General features: G+C 39.9%; 1 protein-coding gene across 1 annotated transcript in view; it reads right to left on the bottom strand.

Annotated features, from left to right (window-relative positions):
* Window positions 1-27,722, bottom strand: part of LOC126470466 (zinc finger FYVE domain-containing protein 26) — a 370,429-nt gene that overhangs the window by 142,344 nt on the left and 200,363 nt on the right. The window contains exons 20-22 of the mRNA XM_050098326.1: window positions 19,673-19,878; window positions 1,675-1,782; window positions 1,456-1,581 (exon numbers count right to left, since the gene is read on the bottom strand). Coding sequence (XP_049954283.1) covers window positions 1,456-1,581; window positions 1,675-1,782; window positions 19,673-19,878 — 440 coding nt within the window. The remainder of the gene's footprint in view (window positions 1-1,455; window positions 1,582-1,674; window positions 1,783-19,672; window positions 19,879-27,722) is intronic.

Here is a 27,722-nt window from a genome sequence, read left to right as displayed (position 1 = left end):
TCAAGAAACAGCTACAAGGGATCACACTCCCTCATCACCCAGTATCACCCTGGACTGGTACAAATAACCTACACAGGATCCTGGTCCATTCATATACCACTCTCACACCCAACCCCTTGCCACATGGATCATATCCCTGTGGAAGACCCAAGTGCAAGACCTGCCCAATCCTCCAACCCAGCATTTCCTACTCCAGACTTGTCACAGGCTTATCCTCCACATCAGAGGCAGGACCATCTGATAAAACAACCAAGTCATATACAAACTCTGCTGCAATCACTACACAACTTTTTATGCCAACCAACTAGCTGTCTGTTAGACTGTGCCACACTGTGACCCAGAACAAAGCTGACCACCCAGTGACATGAAGATTAGCACAACATGCTTGATTTCAATGGCTGCTTTGCAACCTGGGTCATCTGGATCCTGCTCTCCCGCACCAGCTTTTCTGAACTACACAGATGGGAGGTATCCTTGGAACACAGCCTTTACTCCCGTAACCCTCCTTGCCTCAAACTCCATTCACCCAATGTCCCAACACACTCTACCCAACATTTCCCCCTTCCTGTGTCCTCCACTTCCCCATGTAACTTTCATCTTGTGCCACTCCCCACTGGCTATGACTCGACTCACACGCATCACATGCCTAGCCCATGAACCTATCATCCCCCCTCCTCAAGCCGGCCCGTGTGGCCGAGTGGTTCTAGGCACTTCAGTCTGGAACTGCGTGACTGCTATGGTTGCAGGTTTGAATCCTGCCTCAGACATGGATGTGTGTGATGTCCTTAGGTTAGTTAGGTTTAAGTAGTTCTAAGTTCTAGGGGACTGATGATCTCAGATGTTAAGTCCCATAGTGCTCAGAGCCATTTGAACCATTTTGAACCCCCTCCTCACCTTACTTGCCAGCAAACTGGCTCCCTCCCTCGAAGCTGCTAACTACCTCCTCCTCCCCCCCACCCCACCCCTCAAACCCTTCTTCCTGTCTCCCCCCCCCCCCCTCTCTCTCTCTCACCCCCCCTCCAATCCTGCCTGCTCAATACAACCTCACTTCATCCTAGTCCAGCTGTAGAACTGCAATCCTGGCATCATGCATCCAGCTAACACCATGTAGGGGCCTGCAAGTGTATGTGCATGCATGTGAATTTGTGCTCTAGCTCAAGAAAGGACTCATTCTGAGAGCTAGTAAATTTTCTTTCTTTTTGAGTGTACCCATTGTTGGCCCAATGTTTCTGTTTTCTAGTGAGTGGTCTCTTTTACTCCTAATGCATGATACTTGATTCACTCATTGAGTGTTTATAGCATTTTCCCATATTCTTGATAAAGGTGCATGTATGTTATATAATGAACATGAAGTACAACAGCAATAATCATGTAACAAACCAAAACAATATAATTACAACAAAAATAATTAAAATGTATATTGATTCTATATGCAAGCATGTGATGACTCTTTACCATCTTCAATGATACAAAGTCTGAGGGCTCAGGGTGTATGTAGAGCAATAGAAACCTGGAATCTATCAAATGCTGTATTTTCATTCCTATACCATGATATTCAGCCCACTGTCGACATATCTGAAACTGAAAAATAAGAAATACACAACATCAGTAAAGCTATAAAAGATAACATCAAATAACTTGAACGGATAAGATGTATTTCAGTAATTTTATTACCTCTCTCTTCTCAATCAAAGTATCAAGTATAAATTCTGGATTTCTTTCAGATAACCTGCAGACATCATGCCATGTTTTCATATCACTATTTTGGAAGCATCTGAGAACCTGAAAATATGATTAAAAACTGAAAGACTATGCATTTTTTAAAAACCTTAATTTATTTTCTACTTGTAAAATGAAAGGAAGTCTACTACACTTTTTGATAACATATACATCAGAAATTATTCAGTACGATTAGACCTTGGTGACCAGCCAAGCACTAAATAATTAACTTCAGAACTGCAAATTTAACAAGCAATATGACATTCTTTTGAAAAAATTATGTTGAATACTGTTTAAAAAAGGTTCACCATTTGTCAAGAATTTAAAAATAAATTGACGAAAGAGTTCACATGTGGACAGCTGGCTGTTAGTGTCCAGAGGGCACTAACACTCGTGGACAGCCGGCTGTTAGTGTCCAGCGGGCACGAACACTCAGCTGTTCACCTGTGAACTCTTTCATCATGAAGCATGCCAGGAGCAATTGAAGAATCACATAAAAATAAATTGTTTCTAGAAAGATCACTGTGGCAAACTCATAGCAAGAACAGGAATAAGTACTGCTACTGAGCTAATTTTGGTAACTTTTGTTTCTGATGTACTGTGAATTGAACCAACAAGAGTAAAAAAAAAAAAAAAAAAAAAAAAAAAAGAGAGAGACCAATAATTCCATTTATTCCATAAAAATTTTAGTTTTCACCAACATTTATTTCATTCAGTCATATCTCAGATATTTCTAAATTTTTGAATATTTAAAGTGAGTAGTCTGTATGAAACAAAACAAGTCATTTCTCTTTCCCTCTTGTAGGTATATTTTTAATGCCATTCATATTTGTCTACCATAAGCAACTCTTGTTTCATGTAACATTTTACTATCATGGGATTCAGTCTTCAGTTACATTATAGAGATGAAAATCCTATTCTGTTGCTGAAACATTATAAGTATTCCCTAAACATTGCAATTTGTTGACATTTAAATGTGGCTCTTCCATTTCAGTGGATTATGCTGAGTATCAATTAATTATCCTTTGCCAGTCCTAATTCGTGACACTGGCATCTCTGAGCAGATCCATTAACAGTCCATTACAAGTATATTGGGATTTGTCTGTCTGACTTTATATTCCTGTCACTACTAGCACATTTTGTTCAAACTTCTCCTACAAATGCATAACACACGTACATCTTCATTACAATATTGCTTGTTTTTGTGCTTTGAAACAGTTGTCTAAAATTGTCTTTCATTGAATATGGTACTACAAAATACCTGAAAGATAACATGTGACTTCAAAACTCTATGATTTTCCTTTAAATAGGAACTTTCTTGAGACACTGAAAACATTGCAAGTACCGAATACACAATGGGTGGGACAACTGGAAACTGTGTAGATATACTTATTATAGTTAATGATTATGTTATTTGTAGCTTGTCAAATAAATGGATCAAGCAATTCCCTAATAACCAAAATCAAATGGTTCACCTTGCAAAATATTGAATATAGCCACACATTTATACATTACAAAAGAGGGTAGAATTAATGCTTGTGTGACCCAGCATTCATTGCTTTAAGATTCCTTTTCCTCCTTAACACTGGTGACTACAGCTTGAAAGCGAGTGCTGCTGATAAGCAATTCTGTTTCAAGAGGGAACCAGTGGATCATGACAGTGGTAAGTAAACTGAGTTGTCGATAAAATTGGTAGTGATATCTAGAACTAATTAGACTGACTGAATAGTCACAATCATCAGAATAACAACATAGATAATTCCATTGCATGCAGCACTGATGCAACTGGAAATGGATTGGAATGTAATTATTAAGTATAAGGCATAAAAATAATTAAATGCAAATTTAAAAAAAAAAAAAAAACAACACACAAACATGAAAGACTAGTTAATTAATTGTATAAATAGATATAACTAACATGGAGAAACACAAGAACACTCCAAGTTGACAGAGTCTGTGGTTGCATTTTGATGTAGGATACTCCAAGAATATGTTTAAAAATTCCATTTCTATAACACTCTGACATGAAGACAGTTAAATAATTTACAAGTAAAAAGTAGTATAAGGTGCAAACTCAAACATAAATTCACTCTTTCCCACTTACACACACAGCCAGATGGACAATAACTATGATCCCTACATAAAACCAAATTGTAAACTTGGTCCTTTGTTGCTGTTGAAATTCAAACTGCTTAAAAGGTTAATAGTTAAAACAAGAACTTAGGAAGTTACAGCATGCAGCTCAATAAGAGGTACAAGGTGAAGGTAAAACAGGTAAAATCTGTAGTGCAAGCCTGCGACCGGCCTATTGGCTTGAATGCAAGCAAAGTACAACCCTTCTTCACTGTGGCACTAAGAGGATGAGGAGGAGGGTGACAGGTCTGCCCCAAGCTACCTTTTACTTACTGGAGTTCGCCTTTGATAGAAGACAAAGTGGATCTGGGGCCATCCTGGAGGAACTGGAATGAGGAAAAATCCCCATTTCTATGCCAGATTGAACCTGTGACTTCTAGGGCTGGAGTCTTGTGCTGTACCTGCTAGAGCATCAAGGCTACCAATAAAAGGAAAAAGTACTACACACCACTGCAGCAAGGACAGTAAACTAGCTTAAGTAAATGTACCTTAAGTATATGTCCAGGGAAAATAAACTATAGCCAAAAGAATCACCCTGCTTTGACACATCCATGAATATTGCTATGCATGATTTTTGGATCTTAATATGACCTTTTGCAGCAAGCAAGCAACATCCTGATGCAGTATTCATTGAGTGGAACAAATAAAGTGCTGAACCTTTTCTTCTCACCATGACCTGCAAAGCTCTAAAAAGGTAGTTTCTTCAAAACAATTAGCTTAGAAGAATTTTAATTTTTTTTAATTCCCATTTATATTTTTCTTTGCATCAAAGGGATGTCTTTTGGTAAGGTCATATTTACAAATGCAATATCCTCCACATTAGATGATGAAACATTTTACAGAAATATATGTCTGCTGCTACATAATTTCATTGATAATTTAAAATTTTAGCAAACATACATTTAAAATGTATACAGAAGTACAACTTCTCTTGTAATTTGGCAAATGAAAAGTTACTCTAGAGTTTTTCTGCAATAAGAGCAACAGTCACCTGGTACCACTGACTGTGTATCAGATTTTTCCCACACCACAAACCAATAGGGCATGCTGTGCACCAAACCAAAATTATCTTTTTGTCATGTGGTACCAGTGAAAATCAGTCTCATGTTAAGGCAAGGAACAGTTTTGAATATTGATGATCCTCAAACAAAGATGTCACCAGGTGACAGTGACCAGGAGACATTGTCGGGTATGGGGTTTTGTCCTGTGAGCATCAGTAGCCAGCTGGAATCCCCTCACTGTGGATAGTGTTTATTGTTTCACATATTTGGCTCTAGCTTATCTGTAAATTGTACCCCCAAAATATAGCAGTGTTTCCACAAAAGCTTTATAAAATGATCAGACAAAACAAGTCCACACCCAAAGATTTGTGACAAAAGCACTTCAAGATGTATAGTGAATTAAGAGACCTTATCTTCTTATCCTTTAATGTAATCACCAAAAAATCTGCTGCAAATCTAAAATCAATATATTCAGTTAACTCACTCAGCTTCCTAAACATGAGCTACAACTGGGTAGTGGTTGTCAGCACTTTAAGAGTGACAAAAAGCTGAAAAGAATGCCTGCTAATAAGGAGAACTGCACAGGTCCTTACTGTGGACACTATACTACTGACTTCAACAGTGAGGACAGTTTCACTTAAATAACTTTCCTTAGGGTGTGTGTGAGTCTCCTCATCTAAGTTGATAGGCTTCTCTGTGGCACACACAGGATTTCCGCACAGTAGTTTAAATGGTTTATTTTGCTACTTATTCACAAATATTGTTGAAAATATCTAGTTTAAGTTGTTTTCAGTGTTCTGTGTAGGGAGCTCAACATCAAGGTCATCAGTGAGGTAAAGGTACAGTAAAGTTCCACGTTTTACACCTACACAGGACAATGAGGCTCGATCAACCAACGTGTCATCCTTTGGCAATGGCATCACTGGATGGAGTATAGAGGGGCATGTGACCAGGACACCACTCGTCCAGTCACTGTCGGACTTCTTGACCTTGGGACCACTACTAACCAGTGGAGAAGCTTCTCAGTTGGCCTCATGAGACTGAGTGCACTTCGTAACAACTCTCCCACTATGGAAAATTCCCTGGCAGTATCATAAACCAAAGCTGGATCCACTACCTGGCAGTTAGTCACACTGACCACTCAACTACAGAGGCACACAAGGTCATTAGTGCCCTTACTAAACTAACTGGAGATGAATCAGGGTGAAATGTTGAAAATTACATACCAAAAGGTAAACTATAAGACTCATCCACATGCCTCCATTTTTACTCACTCACACTCACACTTTCACATAGAAGAACAAAATACATAAAACTCAATCTTTTTGAAAAATCCATAATTAAAATAATGTAACAGTGCTACAGTCATAGCTAAAATAATGTAACAGTGCTACAACTCTGAACATAATACTTGGATACATACCGCAGGATCTGGCCACTAATGCGTTACACATCAAATATTCTGCCAATGGCATCTGCACGGGCAGATGACTTGCGCACACAGCATGGCATCTGCTGCACCATCTACTGGAGCCCTCCTCTCCAGAAGGACAGTGCAGCAAGTACTCGCTCTCATATTGTGTTCATACTTATTGTCAGCAACTGATTGTATCAGTACCTGGACTGTTTTCTTTCTATGTTTGTGTCTACATTCTCAACAGTTGTTCACTGTTTGCAGAAGAAGAAGAATCTTTGGCTCATTGTGGCCATGCTGCTGTTTGTGTCTTACAGTACAATACAAATGGTGATGAGTTTGGTGTTCACTTCCGTGTGCCCAATCTATTTGGTTCTTCCTTCAGTTCTTCTGACTATGGAGGCAGTGCTCCAATCTCTCCTCAAACAGCGGGGTGTCTTACTGTTGCTATTATGAACTTGTCAGTGACACTGACTATGCAAGCTTCAATGTTGTTGGCATACCTGCCACCCTTTTTCCCATATGATGATGTGGCTGAACCCTGGGAGGTTTACAAAAAGTGGCTTCAGCAACAGTTCCTTGCTTTTAATGTCACTGTTGCAAACATGTGTAAGATTTTGTTCCTTCCTTGAATTTCTCCTCGGATCTACAAGTTGTGCCAGTTAGCCCTGCTCCACGTACCTGTGTTGCTTTCATTCAATTACATGTGTAAGTCCTCGAAGTAGTTGTGAAATTATCACTGTAAACCCATGCATATCATTGTAGGATGTGTAGAGTTCTATTGCTGTCATAAAATGCACCACCAGACCTACCAGGCTTGGGCAGCTGAACTCCACAGCCTCAGTCACAAATGTCAGTTTGTTATGGATGCTCGTCATGATCCCCATGCTGATTCTATTGTCTGTGATGCCAGTATTCAGTTGTGTCCTGGCAAGGAGGTGTGTCAATGTCGCATACTATTTCACAGAACATGTCGGGGCTGCATGCTCTAAGCGCTGGGCGACTTGCGACAATTGTACAAAAAAAGGACATTGAGCATCTGTGTGTCATCCCCATCTCTCCCTAAGTGCTGGGCGACTTGCAACAGCTGTAGGAAAACATTACATATAGCATCTGGGTGTTGGTCCCAGCCCCCTCCTGTGGACATGGACATGGATGTTAATCATGTGTTTCCAGTGCTTACAGATCATAAAAAACAGCTTAGTGAAGTGCCAGTTATGGAAAAGGTGCTCAGACTACAAGTGGATGTGAGAGCAGCTGTGACTTTACCGAACTCACAAACTTGTGTGGATTTGGGATCTCTGGCATTGTCTCCAGTTAGTAATGTTTGGTTAAGTTACAACAAGCTGCATATTCCAGTTTTAGGGCAATTTACAGCTTCCACTATGTATGAATCTGTGGTTTTTTCCTTGACTTTTCTGGTTGTGAATAATGCTGCTGTTACAAATCTGTTCAAGTTGGATGCTTCCAATGCATTTGGCTTTTCCAGTTCGGATATGGTGCACATTGTTTTTGACCAGGTGCCTTACCAGCAGTTAGATTTTCTATGTTCTGGGTTTTTGTTTCTTTTCTAATGTGGGTTAGGTTGTGCCATTAACTTTTTGGCCCCCATTACCCTGAAACCTATGGTGTGGCTGTGCTTTTTCCATGTGTGCCTTATTCCAATGGCTTTCATTGATCAAGTGAAATCAAAATTGGACAGGCTAACATCACTGGGGTAATACAGTCTATTACATTTACCTTCTGCATGATTGTTAAAAAACTGACTGGTCAACTTCACCTCTGCAGTGACTTTAAAGCTTAAGTCAATGCCCAGTCTATCCCTGTCACAAACCCTTTGTCCTGTCTGGATGAGTTATTGGCTAAACTCACCAAGGAGGCAGCTTTTCTCCAAAACTGATTTATCCGGAGCCTATTTAAAGTTTGCATTGGATGAGGATTCTAACCAGCTCCTTGTGACTAACATGCCCTTTGGGTTGTACCAGTACCAGCGCTTCCAGTTTGGGTGGCCAGCATCCCGGCAGCTGTTGAGCATCTTTTTAGACCAACTGATGATGTCTGTTCTGGAGTGCATCAAATATCTTGATGACACCCATGGGTGGGTGCATCCATGGAAGGCCATTTGTGTAACTTATGCACCTTTCTCACTATCTTTCTTACTGTAGAGTTGAAATGCATCATGCTCAAGTCACACTTTTTTCAGCCGTCTAGAGTGTATTTGGGGTTTGTGGTCACAGCTCTGCTGAGCCCTACACATTTCAAAGAACTCGAAGCATTTTTAAATACAACTGCTTATTATCATTAATTTATTCCATGTGTGGCCATGTTGGCCATCTCCTCCACAAGTTTCTCCACAAGAATGTTACTTTTCAGTTGACGCCAGCCTGTGAGCACACATTCATGCTTTTGAAATATAAATTACATTCTGCTCCTTGTTTGGCTACCATCTGGTTTTTGGTTACAGATGCCTCTCAGTATGGTATGGACTCACACATCAATATGAGAATGGTTCCAAAGGTCCAATACCTTACACATCAAAAACAGTTAGCTTGGCTCAGCAGCACTACTCCCAAGTTGAAAAGAAAGTACTCACTATCATCTATGCCCTCAAAAAATTTCATGTGTTCTTGTGTGGGTCTAAGTTCCACCTCATTACTAGCCACAAGCCTTTGGTTTCATTGTTTAATCCTTTCGCTTCTTTGCCTGACAAAGCAGCACATTGCTTCCAGTTTTGGGCCTTGTTTCTGTCCTACTACAACTATGAAATACATTTTTGGGCTACCAGCAACATGTCAACACCGCATTGATGTACTACCATGGTCCCTGATAGGGCCAGATCCTACTCTTGATCAGGATGAACTCCTTTGTTTTTACTTAGACGTTGAGGGGCAACATACAGGCTCCCAGATCGCAGCTGTTGTTGCTGTCAATCTATTTTTGTGTCAAGCTGTTCACCTCATTCAGCACGGTTGGCTCAGCAGACTTCCGATCCCTTGTATAACTTCTTTGTCCTCCATCATCAACTTTTAGTATTTTATGGTGTTGTTCTCTTAGCTATGGATGGGCTGTTGCCTAGTGTTGTGATCCAGGCCACCCTATGGATGAATGTGCTTCAGCTGCTACATCAGGGAGATTGGTGCGGTCTTGTGAACTAAGTTATTAGCCCACTGACACATGTTTTGGCCTGTCATTGTAGGTGACACTATACATCTTGTCGTGGCCTGCTCTTATTGTGGTACCCAACAGGCAGCACCATGGGCAACAGTTTCTCTGTGGGCCTCATTACACTGTCCATGGGCATGCATCCAAATTAATTTCACAGGACCCTTCCTAAATTCTCCATGGTTGTTGGTTACCAATGCTTTCTCTTGATTTTCATATGTTATCTGTTGTCTTTCGACATGAGCCATGGCTATGATTCAATTGCTTTCCGAAATTTTATCTACTGAAGGATTGCCTTATAAGCTTGTGATGAATAATGGTCCACAGTTTTGGTCTCAGGCGTTCCACGACTTTTGTGCCTCTCAAGGCATTTCCCACACAACTGCTCCTCTTTCCACCCCTAATCTAATGACGAGGCATAATGTCTTGTGCAGGTACAGGCTGTGTTATTCTTTGTACACTCTATTCCACGCATTTTATTAAGATCACAATGGACAATTAAGAAATGTAGCTACCAAGCAAATTTTACTTACAGTTAACACAAATTCAATACAGCACTCTTGTATGAAACTATATCTCTGCAGTTACTGTTGTCAGTGGGGTACCTTTTATGTGTTATAGCCAGGATTGGAGCATCCTGTTCATGCAAGAAGTTACAATAATAGAAGGAGCCCCACAAATTACTGTCTGTTATGTAAGGTCGCAGGGTGGCCACTAACAAAAACACGGCGGGACCGAACGGCAATGGTCGGTGAACAAACAAGATGGACGAATGGGAATGGAAGGACAAGCACAACAACAGACAACTGAGCAAGACACCAAGATCAGCAACTAAGTATTAAGCAATGGGGTCACAAGAGATAACCTCATGAAATCAAAACAACATCCACTCATAAATGAGAAGTAAGCACACGCAACATAAACACGGTCTCTGTAAGTGAGATATCAACTGACTCAATGCAAATACAACACTGCCTCACTGAGTGAGAGGCTGCCGCCTAAAATACATGACAGGGTATGTCGCTATTGGCCGCTGGGACCATGTGCTCCACAGTGGTGCCCCCATGTTAGACTCGGGGCCAGGAGTGTGTGCACCCATGGCTTACAGCACGACTGGTGCAGAGACCTCTTCATCAAGTTCCATGCCATCTGGTGCAGATTCGAAACGCGCGGCGCCCGGTACCAGATAAGGTCATGGTTAGCTTAGTCAGTAGAAAAATTTATTTGACAACAAACTAAAACATATACATATATCATATAAGAACGAAAGAAAATTGCTGTTACAATTAATAATACGTCCAGTCACCTACAGCATCAATAATTGTTTGGAATCTCTGAAGCATACGTGAAACAAAGTTTTCCACATTGAATTTGTGTTGATGGATGTTTCAAAATGAAGATCTTTTTTTCCTTGCAACTTCGTTTTGATATAAGACCATACATTTTCAATAGGATTAGTGTCAGGTGATGGTGAGAGCCAATCCAATACCTGCACACCTTTTTTCTTTTTCCAGTCACTGCAAAGCCTATTGCAGTGCTTCGTATCATTGTCCTCCTACAGTATGCAGTCTTCATTTTTGTTGATGAACCAGCGTTTGGCAGTCAGCATAGAATATCTTTGATAATTTTGTAATGCCTTCCATAAATTTGAATTGTTGGTAAATACATCCAAATCTCAGTCAAGTATTCAAAGTAAACTAATGCTCTATGGGCATTGCATGAAAGACAAAGGTTCCCTCTAGTGGGCTGTGAAAAAGCTTAGGTGATATGCCTCATCATGTGTGTGTAATGCTGATCATGCTCTTACTTAACAGACAAGTTAGCTTCTTTCATCAGAACATGAGAGGATCAAGTAACAATGGTAGAAGATCTCCTTGCCTGTTTGGAATATTTAGAAACTTCTGAAAAGATAGAAACCTTGTGCCTTTCAGAACACCTAATAACCATAGGGTTAGAGACGTCAAGTACAAAGGGTTACACTCTAGCAACTTACTCATGTAGAACTAATGTGGAAAAAAAGAGACAAATAGAACACAAGTTCAAAAACATTGAAAAAAGTAGATTTTATAATTATCAGTGCACTGAAGTATGTGCTTGTGAATTAATACTCAAGAAGTCCACTCTGAATGATTGTAAGCTTATATAGATCTTCACTGGCAGATTTTCAACTGTTTGTAAGGGAGATGTGTTTCTTACTAAGCTAACAAACTGGCAACGTGCAATAGCCTGATGACAGTCTCTACGAATATTCTCAACAAAGATATAGAGGCTGCTAAACATACACCTTCTCTGAATAATGTTTTCAGAAAAATCAATTACAACTTATAAAGTCTGACAGAATACATTTATAACTCACTTATGCAAGATAATGTGCCCACAGAACCAGCCTACTAACAGAGCACAGGTAGCCTACAGCACAACATAGCAAGCCCAATTTGATATTAGAGTTGATGAAATGGAAGATGAAATACTATACAGGGTGTCCCATTTATCTTGACCACTCTAAATAACTGTTTGTGTAGATGCAAATTACAAAATGTTTCAAGCAAATGTTCTTGAGTCATCAGGGGGACATCAATCAGTATGGTTAACTTCATTGTAGCTTTGTTTTTTTACAAAGATATGAACAGTGATATGACTTTTTTAAATGGCACCCTGTATTTTTTATTTGGTAATTCATTACCTCTCCTAAAGACCTATTCAAAAATGTATCACAGTGTACCATTCACTGAAACACAACATTATTAATTACATAACACAACATTGACTTCCTGAGCCTGGGATCACAAACTCCTCCACTTGCTGGAGCTGTCAGAAAAGAAATGAAAACCAAGTAAAAACATAATACAAAATTGACTCTCTTGTACCATTGCCCAGGAGTAGAACATTCAAAGGTGCTCAAAGTGGTGACCCTGGACACCAATACACTGGTGCGCTCATTGAATGAAAGAATTATTTACTGCTTCCAGTGTTGCCTGCTGAAGAGAATTACAAGCAAGAACGATACATTCCTGCACGTCCTCTGGAGTTGTTGGAATATCGCGATAGACAACGTCTTTAATGCATCACCAAAGAAAGAAGTCCAGAGGATTTAAATCAGGAGACATAGCCGGCTAAGTAACTGTTCCTCCTTGACCAATCCATCTGGCAGGATACCAATGGTTCAGAACACAACGTGCATACAAGGCATTATGTGCTGGACATCCATCGTGTTGATAGCACATAAGCATCCTGTTTCTTAGACGCACTTCTTCCAGAAGAGGAGGAAGAATTCATCTGAGGAAGTTGGCATACGCTGTGTCATTTAGACTACCATTGATGAAATAAGGGCCAATAATTGTAGTACCAAGCATCCCACGCCTGACGTTAACTCTCCATTGATGCTGATGTTCCACCTGTCTAAGCCATCATGGATTGTCGCTGGACCAATAATGCATTCTCCTTGTATTTACCTGTCCTTTGTTTAAGAAGGAACATTCATCGGTAAATAGAATACTGGAGAAGAAGTTTGGGTTGGCGAGGATTTGCTGCTGTGCCCACTGACAGAACTGTACGCAATTCTGGAAATCATTCCCATGCAATTCTTGATGTAAGTGTACATGGTAGGGATGGAACCAGTGATGTGTAAGAATACGATGTACACTTCTTTTAGGATTGCCAATCTTGTGTCAAGCTGTCGTGTGTTCACATGTGGATTCATAGCAATGGAAGCGAGAACAGTAACTTCGGCAGCTTCGTCTGTGGGAGTGCTATGACAATTCCATTCTCGTGGGTTGAAACTTCCCGTTTCCTGAAGTGTCGCAACAAAACAAGAAAACATCCATTGGGAAGATGGGTTCTTGTCAGTATACTGCTCTCTGTACAGTTCCGCTGCCTGCATAGCATTTCGTCTACATTCAACAACAACAACAATAAAAGAAACGTTATGTCGATGCAGTTTGTAGGAAGGCCAGCTTTTACTGTATGGCTACTCTACACAGCAGTATTTAAAAGGACTAAACTACTGCACTAAATGTAGCCATACATGAGAAAACAGTATTGCAATTACTGTTCTGCTAACTTACATTCTCCATAGATGAATAGCATTTCTACCTTCTCTTTGTTGGTGTACATTCTACTCATACAACTCTTCAACTCATGACGATTGACGGAATGACGGGTGTGCATTCTACTTATGTTTACATTGTCCTCTGTCAACGTCAGCACGTGAATGTGTTCCATTACCCCGAGTACCTGCACTAAGCACTGGGAGCGTTATGTCGATGCAGTTTGTAGGAAGGACAGCTTTTACTGTATGCCTACTCTACACAACAGTATTTAAAAGGACTAAACTAATGACACTGGGTAACAATGATTTTTTTTCCTTGAAGCTAAAAAGTTTTTCTGGTGTGTTTTTGGTTTTTGATTTCAGGTAAAGTACATAAAATGCATGGTCACATGCAGTTTTGGTACAAACTGAGGGTTTCTGAGAGGTACGCAAAATGAAGCTATGTAATAATCACAATAATGCCAGTGTTGCTTTGGGATGTTTTGCAGTATTACTGGCTACAAAACGTTGTTTTATTTCATGCACCAGAACCCAAAAAATTGGCCAAGTAGAGTGCCTAAAGTTCATGGAAAAAACATACTGTTCAACTACTTTACCTCAACCTCACATAACACCTGAAATTCTGAAACAACTGACAGAAATTCTACCAAAAGATGGCTACACTTTCAAATGACATCTTGGGTATTAATAAACTGCTTCAGCTGTATTTAGTCCTTTAGTTTTAGATCACTATGAGTTTCATGGCACTAGGAGCCACACTTTCAGGTGAACATACAACTAAAATATTAGAGCTAAAAAGCTTGGAACTTGGTACTCAACTTTCATTGCCTGTCAAAATAAAACATGGATAACAGGCAAGTATATCACTGAACAGAATAGCTGGGTGCATGGATTCCAACCCAATATGTTGGATGAGGGCACTTCTCTACTCTATATGCAATCACACAACAGGGGATATGATTGTGTGTTCTAACTTACTCTTTGTTTCTAATGTCAGTGTTATCAATCAAGCTCCACTTTTGTTCCAGTTCATCTGTCTGAACATGCCTTTGCACATTACATGGCCTTTTCCTTAATGTGGCGTATTGTGTATCTGTGTCATGATTCAAAGCAGTGGTTTCTATAAGGAACTTTTTCAAGAGAGCCTCCTTTTATTTTCATAATCAAAAACACATCCTGACAGACATGTATATGTTGGTTTAAGTGCTTATACTAAGCAACAACTCACATGAACTGCTACGAGTTAAAAAATTGGTACAAGCATTTTGCTTTCACGAATTGCTAGGTAAATAAATGTATACTTGGGAAAAGTCCCATGTACCTAACAAATCCTACAAATGAGGTGCAGCAGGTACCCAGAGGTTACTCATTATACACTAACTACCTGAACAATCAGCCACAAAGTTGGTTCTCAAGCATACATTTTTATATTTGGGTTTTTAAGACTCCATCTCCTGCAACACACAATGTTTTTTTTTAATTCTTTGCCCAAACATGTTTCACCATGCAAGTGTGACTTTTGGTGTGTTTCATTTTATATCGGCAATATACAGTGTGTATCAAAAACAATAATTCGATTTGGCAAGTCTATATTTCTGACGCTAATAAACATATACAATGAATTTTGTTTTTTAATGAACGGGAAACTCAAAAAGTTTTTTTCATACCTTTTCAGAGGTGTTCCAATATGCCCCCCCTTGAAATGCACATCATATGTCTAAGTGGTATTCAAATTGTTCCCACACTGCAGCGAGCGTGTCTTGACTTACAGCTTCCACAGCTGCTATTATGCAATGTCTCAGTTCATTCACTGTTGTTGGTAACAGAGGCACATAAACAGAGTCTATTATAAACCCCCACAAGAAATAATCACATACAGTCAGGTCTGGTGACCTTAGAGGCCAGTAATATAAGGTTGAATCATTTGATCCAGTGTGACCAATCCACCATTCAGTAATCCTTTGATTTAAAAATTCCTGCACTTCCAGATGCCAGTGTGGCAGTGTTGGTAAATGATGTCATTTGAATCAGTATCCAGCTGTGGGAAAAGAAAGTTCTCAGGCATATCAAGGTATGTGCTTTCTACACTCCTTGAAATGGAAAAAAGAACACATTGACACCGGTGTGTCAGACCCACCATACTTGCTCCGGACACTGCGAGAGGGCTGTACAAGCAATGATCACACGCACGGCACAGCGGACACACCAGGAACCGCGGTGTTGGCAGTCGAATGGCGCTAGCTGCGCAGCATTTGTGCACCGCCGCCGTCAGTGTCAGCCAGTTTGCCGTGGCATACGGAGCTCCATCGCAGTCTTTAACACTGGTAGCATGCCGCGACAGCGTGGACGTGAACCGTATGTGCAGTTGACGGACTTTGAGCGAGGGCGTATAGTGGGTTGCGGGAGGCCGGGTGGACGTACCGCCGAATTGCTCAACACGTGGGGCGTGAGGTCTCCACAGTACATCGATGTTGTCGCCAGTGGTCGGCGGAAGGTGCACGTGCCCGTTGACCTGGGACCGGACCGCAGCGACGAACTGATGCACGCCAAGACCGTAGGATCCTACGCAGTGCCGTAGGGGACCACACCGCCACTTCCCAGCAAATTAGGGACACTGTTGCTCCTGGGGTATCGGCGAGGACCATTCGCAACCGTCTCCATGAAGCTGGGCTACGGTCCCGCACACCGTTAGGCCGTCTTCCGCTCACGCCCCAACATCGTGCAGCCTGCCTCCAGTGGTGTCGCGACAGGCGTGAATGGAGGGACGAATGGAGACGTGTCGTCTTCAGCGATGAGAGTCGCTTCTGCCTTGGTGCCAATGATGGTCGTATGCGTGTTTGGTGCCGTGCAGGTGAGCGCCACAATCAGGACTGCATACGACCGAGGCACACAGGGCCAACACCCGGCATCATGGTGTGGGGAGCGATCTCCTACACTGGCCGTACACCACTGGTGATCGTCAAGGGGACACTGAATAGTGCACGGTACATCCAGACCGTCATCGAACCCATCGTTCTACCATTCCTAGACCGGCAAGGGAACTTGCTGTTCCAACAGGACAATGCACGTCCGCATGTATCCCGTGCCACCCAACGTGCTCTAGAAGGTGTAAGTCAACTACCCTGGCCAGCAAGATCTCCGGATCTGTCCCCCATTGGGCATGTTTGGGACTGGATGAAGCGTTGTCTCACGCGGTCTGCACGTCCAGCACGAACGCTGGTCCAACTGAGGCGCCAGGTGGAAATGGCATGGCAAGCCGTTCCACAGGACTACATCCAGCATCTCTACGATCGTCTCCGTGGGAGAATAGCAGCCTGCATTGCTGCGAAAGGTGGATATACACTGTACTAGTGCCGACATTGTGCATGCTCTGTTGCCTGTGTCTATGTGCCTGTGGTTCTGTCAGTGTGATCATGTGATGTATCTGACCCCAGGAATGTGTCAATAAAGTTTCCCCTTCCTGGGACAATGAATTCACGATGTTCTTATTTCAATTTCCAGGAGTGTATAACACTGTTCTCAGCAAATAAAAATGGACCGTTCTCCTTTTCCTGTGAAACTTCACAAAACACATTAAATTTTGGAGAGTCCCTCTCATGTTGTACAACTTCATGTGGTTTTTCTGCAATCCGTTTTCTCAAGTTATGACAGTTCACCTTTCCATTTAAATGGAATATTGCATCCATCACTAAACACTAAGTGTGGAAGAAAACTGTCATCCTCCATCTTACCAAGGATGAAATTACAGAATTCACATGTTGTTGTTTGTCACCTTTACAAAGAACTTGTAGTAGCTGAATTTTGGATGTTTCATGTGTAAGCATTGACACAGCATACGCCAGATGGACATTGGGGGCATGTTGAACTGTCAAGCTGCACGGCAAATAGATTTCTGCAGGACTCCTTGTCAAACTATGGCAGATGCATTTGATGTCTGTGTCAGACACTCGGGAATGGCCTGGTGACTTTCCTTTACACAAACAACCTGTTTTTCAGAATTGTTCATGCCATCATCTAATGCTCTGTGCTGTAGGAGGATCCATACCATACCTAGTATGAAAGTCATGCTGAACAGTTATTACTGACCCGCACTGTACAAAATATAGAACATAAAATGCTTTCTGTTGTCCTGACACCATTTTTACTAGAACTGAAGTGAGTGCACACTGCTGCTACCTAGCAGGAACCATGTAAAACTCAAGAATTTGTTCTTTCCAACAATAAGTTGTTCACACACATATCTCAAATAACATAACAGTTATGATTTTTTAAAATCAGATGATTCTTTTTGATACACCCTGTATTACAAAAACTTTGATTGGTTCTTTACTTTAGGCCTGGAAACAGTAACATGTGAATTTTTATTTTTTTGTGATTGTGCACCTGAAACTGCATTAATTTTGAATTCAAAACTAGAGCCGCACCGCACAATAACAACATGTAGAAAAAGTGCATGGTGATAGCAGCATAACACCTCTCAATGGTGTGGTGACATAAGTTTTCCTAAATCTCGTTTTTGTATATAAGAACTTCTGATACAATGTGAGAGTAAATTGCAAAAATGTGTGAAAAGTAGTGCATTTAACTAAAATCTACAAAGAAGCACACCAATTATATACAATATGACAGAAAATGTAAACATACAACTACTACAATTACTCTTGGGAAAAACATACAAAAACAATTACTTTTCAAACAAAGAAACCTATTCTTCTGACTACTTATCATATGATGTGCTGGCAAGCCATATCATACTTAAAAGCACACCAAACCATACAATCTCATCTTCAAAATTAATGTAGTTTCAGGTCAGTTATCATAACAAAATAAAAATGCACATAGTTCCAGGCCTACTACAGTAAATAAAACTAAACTTTTGTATATTAAAAGGGTGATCACTGAAAATGATGTATAGATATCAAAACATGTCTGAATAAAGATTTGAAAAGGGATAATCATTGTATGAGGGGAATTCAATAAGTAATGCAACACTTTTTTCTGAAGGGAGGTTGATTTTATTCAGGATTCCAATACACCATATTATTCCCCACTCTTTCAGCTACTATAAATCCCTATTTTTAAACATAATCTCCATTCAGTGTGATGGCCTTATGCCACATTATGGAGAAGGTCTGAATGCCTGTGTGGTACTACTCTATTGGGCAATGTTGGAGCCAATGCCTTGTTGCATCAATAACCTCCCCATCATCCACATACTGCTTCGCACAGAGTGCATCAGACAGGTTTGTGTGACCTTGTTATGGTGATAACAGATGACTCACCATGCTTTTGTTCATTGCCAGGTCTCTGAAGACATTCTGCGAGTGCCTATGAATATCTGCGATGCTCTGGTTTTCCACTAAAAGAAACTCAATGACAGCTCTCTGCTTGGAATGCACTGCCATTACAGATGTCATTTTTAAGACTACATATAGTGCCACCACCTATCAGAACTTCATGAAACTGTAGGGGCTGAAGTGGGAATATTCTGTGATGTCCCAGGACAAATTTCACATTTTTTCAACTGAAATTGTCTGAGATAAAAAACAAAAAATTTTTTGTATTACTCATTAAACACCCCTCATATTTTTTGGAAGGCACAATTTCAATAATTGAAGTTAAATTTACAAACAGGGACGTGTTTCAAAGAGGAGCATCCAATCCTAGTAAGATTTGATACTTTAAGTTTGTGTTTCTGTTGCCACCCCCGTAGTTTAGCCATAACTACTGAAAGGTAGTCATTGAAGCATGCTTGCTGTTAGCCAACCCCCCCCCCCCCCCCCCCCTTCCTTCCCAAAAACTACCTGCTTAGGAACCTCACCTCATTGGCATGATTGTCAAAATGTACAGATGACATGTAGTTCATCAAAAGGTATGGACACATTGAACATAATACCCTCTTCCCAGTTAACAGCCAACAGAAATGAAAGGAAAGAAGCTTGCATGTTAATGGCAGACAAGAATAAAGAACATTTCTAGTGGAATAATATTTATAGTATGGAGTTTATTAAATCTGTTGTTTTCACAACTCATGTATTATTATGACCATTGCACCACAATGATTTCTGAGCTTCAGCCCTATTTGAAATTACCAAGGCTGATATCATGTCTGTACTCACCATCACAGTCATATCTGCAAGGAAATGTTAGATAAATTTATCTAAACTACTAATGATGGAAAGAAAATGTGGGTACCTTGTCATGTACTTCTATCTCCTGCAACCTAACAGTAACATGAGATTTTAACTGTGGATCAAGAATTCTGGCAGAATCTCCAAGCACTGTTTTCAGTATTTCAATACAACAGTTCCCAGGCCACTGAAAAACGTTTTTAAGTACACATTTTGCTTGTCTTGATATGTCTCCAATGTATTTAGCAAACAGCCATGGCTCTGGATAATCTGAAAATAGAATCTGCCTTAAGCTTTTAAAACCAAAAACACACTATTTACTGATCACAGCATATCAATAATGTATGCAGGGTGTCACATGTTCACATTAAAACTACTTCATGTGGACAATGAGATAAGTAATTTTATGCAGAGTACTTGAGGTCACTGATATAAAGAAACACATTAAAATTTGCCCAAAAATATGTTGGGATGCACTTGTTTTGTCCCGATTCTCAGTCAATGAAAAGTGGCTTTATTAATTTGTTTAATGGTCCAACTAGGTCAGGCACTTGCTTGGTGTTATTTTATCCACAGCATTGTTTTATATCAAACTCAGTGCAAAGTTTTACATGACAAAAATTACTTACACTTTTAACACACAATATTAAGACGACACCACCACAAGCTAAGGCAACATTTTCCTTTGAAAAGTCTAATAATCGTGAAGCAACTCTAAACAGCTTCTGATTTTTTTTTTTATGAAAAATAATACTTTTCTCAAAGTTCAAATAAATAAATATCTATTAGATATAAAAATTTTAACTGTTACATAAGTTGTTTAAAATCACCACCACTCACTTGGATGCATACACTGCATCACATAATAATTATTGTACATGTACTTTTTAAATTACCATGGCAATTTGCATGAGTATTTTCATTTCAGATTCGATGAGTGAAAATAATTTTTTCAATAAAGCACCCAAAGACACAATCTCACGGGTTTAAATCCACAGAACTTGGAGACCAGAGAATTGGTCATCAGTAGCTTATATACTAAAAGGTAATTTTACTCTTGAACAGTATAGTGAACCCACATGTGCAGTTAAAAGTGGAGTGTGCATTTGCTGCAGTCAACTTTTACTTCTTCTTCACTTGAAGTTGCATCAATACTAAACACTACTGACAAAGGAAAATTAGGTTCCTTTGTTATTTACTGAGGTCCCATTCACAGAATTGGATATCTGCCAAACAGTCATTCAGGTTTTGCACTTACATTCTGTCATATGGGTAAAGCATACATTGTTCATATATTTACCTAACCAATGTTTGTAAACCATCCAGTTGTCCTCCAAATCAATGTTTACTTATCTCAGGGTTCCTTTCAATGCGCACTATTATCTTACAGTGTAATGTGTCCCATACATTATTAGGATTCCGCATGTGCTAATAGACTGGTGTCTGACATGTATTAACTGAAAATAATACTACCCAACTGATGGTTTCAAACAAATACCTCAGAAACATGTTGTTTACTTGTACATACAATTATAACATTTTTACTACAATAACTTCTTTACACAGCATATTGTTATAATGGTGTAGGTTAGAATAGTCTCCACCCTGCTACTACAGAAGACAATCTCTTTCTAATTTGTCCAGTGGTTACAGATGGTATGAATTGCAATGTCATCCACGTTTCAGGAGGGATTGTTAGCTATAAATGAGTATGATTTTTATACGCAGACCAGGAATCTAGCAAAAGCAAGTTAATTTGAGCAGCCACTGGCCAAAAGTAGTGCTCATACCACAGCTGTAGTTCTCTTATGCCCATATTCCCATATTTTCTTGCTGTGATGTAAATATTTCCTCCTGGTCTTGCAAGATCACACACATGAGAAAAAATCAAAGGGGGCAGAGCACCTCCAACTTCTCACAGCACAATAAATAACTTTCTAGCCAATTTACCTTCCAGATTAACAGTTGGTATGATTGCATACAAATGCATCAAGGCATTGTACCTCTAATTTCCAGGATTCCTTTCATATGCATTTCCTCTTCAAATCCTGATTGGTCAGAGTTGAAATAAATTCCTTACTGATTGATGGGATAAGTTTTTTAATCTCATCTACAAGTTTTTGAGCCAATTCCACAGTTTGCTCTGCATTGTCAAGTTGATGCTTTGTTTGACATATCGTTATCTTATATCTTCCAATTCTGTAGCACTGTTTGAAGTTACGCAACCTTCCCTTGAAATCACTGTAACCTATCACACATGCAATTTGATGTGCATAATGTAGTAGGTCACTATCATTCACATCCTGTAAATTCTATCAAGAATGCTTGGAATGCAAAAACACTAGTTTTTGTAACAAGTGCTCCTTGCCCTCCCTTGAATAGCCATAGCTTTCCCTTATGCATTACATGGTCATACTGCTATGGACTTATTCAGTACCTGTTCAGAACAATTTTTTTTACAATTCTGTGGATGATCTTCCATGTATGTAACTATGTTTAGAAAGAAAACACTCCTTAGACAACAACTGCCCTTTACTACGTTTCACTGGAAATGGTATTTGTGGCTCCCTGTCTAACAAGGATGATGAATTACATGGCTCAACAGCTGTTTCAATATTACTTTCACTTGTTATGCATGCATTGTCATCACTGTACTCCTCATGAACACTGTCAACCCAGTCCAGCATATATGACACCACACATTTCACTGAGTCATCTTGCAGAAATGCTAATATTTCATCTGTTACTTCTTTCTCACCCTGCAAAATTCCTTGGGTTCCTTTCTGACAAAATGACAACTGTTGTTGTACATGTAATGCAATGTTTGCTTAGTTTATCAATGTCATTGCTCTGCTTTGTATCAACAGCACTAGCACTGTAGCATTGTTGTTACTCACCAATTAAGCAGTTCAACTACACTCCATAGCCTCATGCTGTGCTTACCTATGGATACTTCCAGTCTCATCCCCCCATTGCCATTAGCAGCCAACATTGTGGTTGCATGGTACACAATATGTGGGGCATAGAATGCCATTAACATCATTGGCCTTTTGAGACCTCACACTCAAGAGGTTCCCTGTTAGTATGAAATTAATGTATATGATAAATCTAAGAAAAAAGTAAAAAAAATTAAAAATGGAACAGGAATGATTAAGTAAATGAAAGATAAAAAGCTAGTATACCTACTACCCCTAAACAATCACACCTTCCCAGAGTAATGTTTTTTGCAGTTCCTCCTCCCCGTTATGCTATACCCTGCAGGTTGTTCTCATCTATAGTATGTGGAGAGCAGTGTTCGATTTGTGCTTTTACCAGTGGGGGGGATGTCTTAGGGGGTTAGTATAATTATATATGTTACTAGCTTGGACTGTGGCTTTACCCATGGTTAAACAGTTATTTATAAATATCAGAAAAGCCATCCCTTGTTATATCTTTAAAAGTACATTATAGGTAAAGATTATTTACAGAATCATCTACATACAGATATATGAGGGGAATTCAAAAAGTAAAGGCACATTTGTGAAAAGCTGTACTTATTCTGATGATAGAAAACTGAAACAAGCGTTATTTTTCTACATAACCTCCCTGGACTTCAATGCAGTTTTCCCGACGTTTTACGAGTTTTTTTACTTCATCAGAAAATACATTTATCGGTTGCATCTGTAACCAATTTTGCACCACAGCACACACTTTGAAACCTTCTTCCCTGTAGTGCTTCCGTTAAGGGCCCAAACATGTGAAAATCGCTTGGAGCCAGGTCTGGACTGTATGGTGGATGTTCCAGCACCTCGAATCTCAACTCCTTTATTGCGTCACCTGTCCATTTGGCAGAATTTGGGCGAGCGTTATCTTGCTGCAGGATGGCACCTCTTCGCAGTTTTCCATGACGTTTGAATCTGATTGCAGGTTTTAGTTTCGTACGCAACACATCACATCCACCATACAATGCAGACCTGGTTCTAAAGCCTCGTTTACGCTGGGGCGACGTCTTGCAACATTGTGGCATGCTACGGAAATGTGGCATGCGTCGTCTTGTCGTTTAGTTCTAAATGATTTGAAGTGCTTACCTACTACACAACACTTTTTCAAAATTAATAAGCATACATATTAATAGTAAGACTGTATTAAAAACTTTCAGTGTTCGGCTCCACAAATTTAAATTATATGGGAAGTTTTACTCCAGTGCGTGGGAAACAAACATCCCAGGTTGGGATGCATAAACTAAAACCAGAGGAAGGGATGGTCTGATGCAGACGGGAGGAGGGGGGGGGGGGGGGGGAGGGGGGGGGAATCCCCCCTGCAAATCGCACAATGGTGGAGAGTGGAAAAGTGGACTCCAGGTGACAGACATCCATGAGCAGATGGGATAAAGTCTTTCAACTTATCATACATTAGTCCAGTAAATAACGGAAACTTACGGGAAAAAAATTGTGTAGTCGCAAATTTTTGTACAGTGGTAATGGGCACAATTTAGGTCGAATGAATGACGATGCAGCTACAGTAGTTTGGTTCGAGTCGTAAGCTTAGCAGTTAAGCTTTACCAGGTAGCCATTGCTATGCATCAGGCGCTCCATCTGTATTTATACGGGTACCCTTCCTTTTTCACGCGCTTCGTCTGGTTTGAATCGATTGCTTATTTTGCTTTGATCTGATAAGTGCCGTTTTCTTTGTTATAGGTGTTTACGCCACTCTAAGCTGAAAATGCATTACTGTACTGCGTCATGCATTGTTTGTCGCATTCTGATAGTTCGTGTTTACAGCCTGTCGCTGCTCGCGGCATGGCTTGCTTTTGTGCGCGCTACTGCCGCTTACAATAATAAAAAAGAGAGGAATTGTCTCATAACCGAAACAACGGCAAGAGACTGCTATTTGTTGTTACTTACACTGCTGCTTTCTTTGATAATGATCAACAAGAACCAAATAATAGACTGCGTATGATAGAACATAGTTCTGAACGAGAGTTAGAAGAAAATTTTTCTCCGTTTGAAAATCTTTGTGGCCGCTTCTTTAGTACATCAAATTCTGCACAGAAATTAGTCACCTTAGATTTAAAAATCTAGTCAGTTCCCGTACTTCATTTCTGACTGTCTCACTATTAGGCATAAGAATAATACGAATATAAGCATGAAACGATACGTATATTCTTCCGCGTTTGCTGTTGTCTCACTCTAGTTTCGTAGTTTATTAGGCAGACAGGATTTAAATGAGATAGCAGCAAACATGAAAGAATACATGGCAAAATGTTTATATTCATATTATTCTTATAGTGAAGAGAATACCGCATGTGATTCACATTTCATCAGGTTCCTATTAGCAACCATCTCTTCTCACAGGTAGGAAAAATTCAGAACGTAGAGTTGGCCATATTGACAAACATCCCAAACAGTCTTGCCAGTCGGATTTTCGTATTACATTGAAATTCTGCTACATTCGAAGATGAACAATACGGAATTTGTATTTACTTCGTTGAATAATGTATGAAAATGCAGTGGTCGAAACTCGGGGCGGAGAAAGCTCGTCTTCAACTTTTTTTTTTTTTTTAAGATTTATTTACTGACGCAGAGGTTTTGGCGCCAGTATTTATCTTTGTGCCTACAAAGCATGCCTGTGTAGCACTACATATATTCGACGGCAGAAGTTAGCTGTGGCGGCACCTACCAACATTTTTCAGAACTTCCGCTTGCTTTGCACTCGATTCTAAGCCGCAGGCGGTTTTTGGATTACAAAAACCAGAAAAAAAGTGCGGCTTAGATTCAAGTAAATACAGTAAATGTCACTTATTTACATTTTTCTTGAATAATTTTTAAAAAAGCAACTACTGTTGAACTACATTAAATTTCCTACAAAAAAGGACCTCTCCATTTTTCTGTAGTATTAACAGTTTCTGCATTGCAGGTGATAGAAAAATCATACATTGTTAAAAATTGTTTTAATGGTATAAAATTAATGTTTACTGTTAAATGAAGTGGGTTAAGAACAAATATCAAATGTGTGTACCACTTCTAAGTGCATTAGAACCATATTAAATCTGGGGGAGGGTGGGGGGGGGGGTGTAAGAGGGTGAAGGGGAAGGGGGTGGAGGGTACAAATGTGTGTGAAGGTAGGTCTCCAGATTGTGATCACGCACTTCCCTCCTTCGTAGGTCTGCAAACAGAAGAGCACGAAGGCAATTTCCCACTCCATCTATCTCACTACATCACAAGAAGCAATTACAAAGTTATATCAACACTCCACAGTGTTCCTTATGAATCAATGGCATGCAGGGCATGTTTATTTTCCACAAATGCATTAACACTACATGGGATATGGATATGAGTTACTAATAATACTAATACATGAAACACATGTGGACACACTGTAAATAAATCTTTGAACTCTGATCTATACTGCTAGAAGGTAAACTGATTCTTCTAACCCTGTATGACAGCTGTAGACTTCTTTCAGGAAAGATAACGTTCCCTATTGCAAGCTGCACTCACTTTTTATTTTCCAGATAGACTATCACTCCCCAGCATTTTCTGTCCAGTTCTCTTATGTGACTAGATAAGATTGCTGAGTTCATGTTTATATAGTAGAGTTATTTTCACTGTACTAAATGAGTACTTGCAGTTGTTAAGTGAGGTATTATGTAAAAGGTTCAAATGACTCTGAGCACTATGGGACTTAACATCTGAGGTCATCAGTCCCCTAGAACTTAGAATTACTTAAACCTAACTACCCTAAGGACATCACACACATCCATGCCCGAGGCAGGATTCGAACCTGCGACCGTAGTGGTCACGCGGTTCCAGACTGAAGCGCCTAGAACCGCTCGGCCACACCGGCCGGCTCGGTATTATGTAGAAAAGTTCAACAGCTGGAGCTGTCAACTGTGTGTCACGCTGAAGAGTCTGTCCCAAGTGCAACATGCTGTCAACAAGTATTTGACGATGGTGATTTCATTGTCCCCACTGTCAATGGCAGGAATATTTTTCACAGAATTAGAGGCATCAAATTCATTACCCCAGCCTCAGCTATCCCAACATCTGAGGAGGCTTGTATTGTCTCCCTCTCCAGCAGAAGTAGGTCACCTAGGAGTTATGGATCTTCAGATATTTCAACGTAAATCAAGCAATGTGTTACGACATATTACTCTTCTGGACTAGAACATGATCAATTCCATTCTGTCAGACATATTTACACCTAGGAATATATACAGTGGATTGTTGGTAAGTGGCTCAATTAAAGTAATGCATATCTGTATGCCCGGAAATCCCAAAAAGCAGGTTCAGCCACCTAATTGGGAAGGTTTTCCTTATCCTCTGGACCCACAGGCACCTTTCCTTTGTGAGGCATGAGAGCTATGTATAAATGTATCTGTTAAGCGTAGATGACTGTAATGGTGATTTCTCTAAATGGCTCGAGGCAAATGCTGGGATGGTTCCTTTAAAAGGACGCGACCAATTTCCTCCCTCATCCTCAAAAAGCAACCCAAGATTGTGCTCTGTCTCTAATGACCTCATTGTTGATGGGATGTTAAACCCTAATCTTCCTTCCTGTTTCTCTCACTCTTCCCCAATTATTGCTTTCAGGTAGAATTTTCTCAGTTACCTTGATTAAATATCGGTGCTGCAAACTTACTGAATTGATTGCTAAGTGAAATGCCACTAGTTTAAAAATCAATTAATTTATTTGGCGCACTTTAGGAGATATCTATCATTGGATAGTCTGGAAACCAAAATACAAGTGACACAAAATATAGAAAGGTATACAGAGCAACACAGCAAGAGTATGAGCATTACAAAGTTTCATCATAATGAGAGCTGACATAAACACCATAATCACCTAGGTATTCAGATGCATAAAGACATGTTACAGCTGATATGGCACACTAATTTCAAAACTACATCATGCTTTCTAGGCAGACAATTTATGCCATCAGAGGACAGTGAAGCATACATGGTGGTGCCACATAGCGGCAAAAACAGAATGATCAATTTTAATTTATTTACATAAAAAATGTTGAATATAAAACATAACTTTCAAAAAGTGTATGTCAATTCTCATTATGATGAAACTTTGTAATGCTTGTACTCGTGTCACGTTGCTCTGTATACCTTTGTATAAATTCTGTT

This window comes from Schistocerca serialis, chromosome 3 (genome assembly GCF_023864345.2).
Source record: "Schistocerca serialis cubense isolate TAMUIC-IGC-003099 chromosome 3, iqSchSeri2.2, whole genome shotgun sequence".
In the NCBI taxonomy this organism is placed as follows: domain Eukaryota; kingdom Metazoa; phylum Arthropoda; class Insecta; order Orthoptera; family Acrididae; genus Schistocerca; species Schistocerca serialis.
Note: the sequence above shows the minus strand (reverse complement) of the source record. Positions and strands in the feature narration are given on the sequence as shown.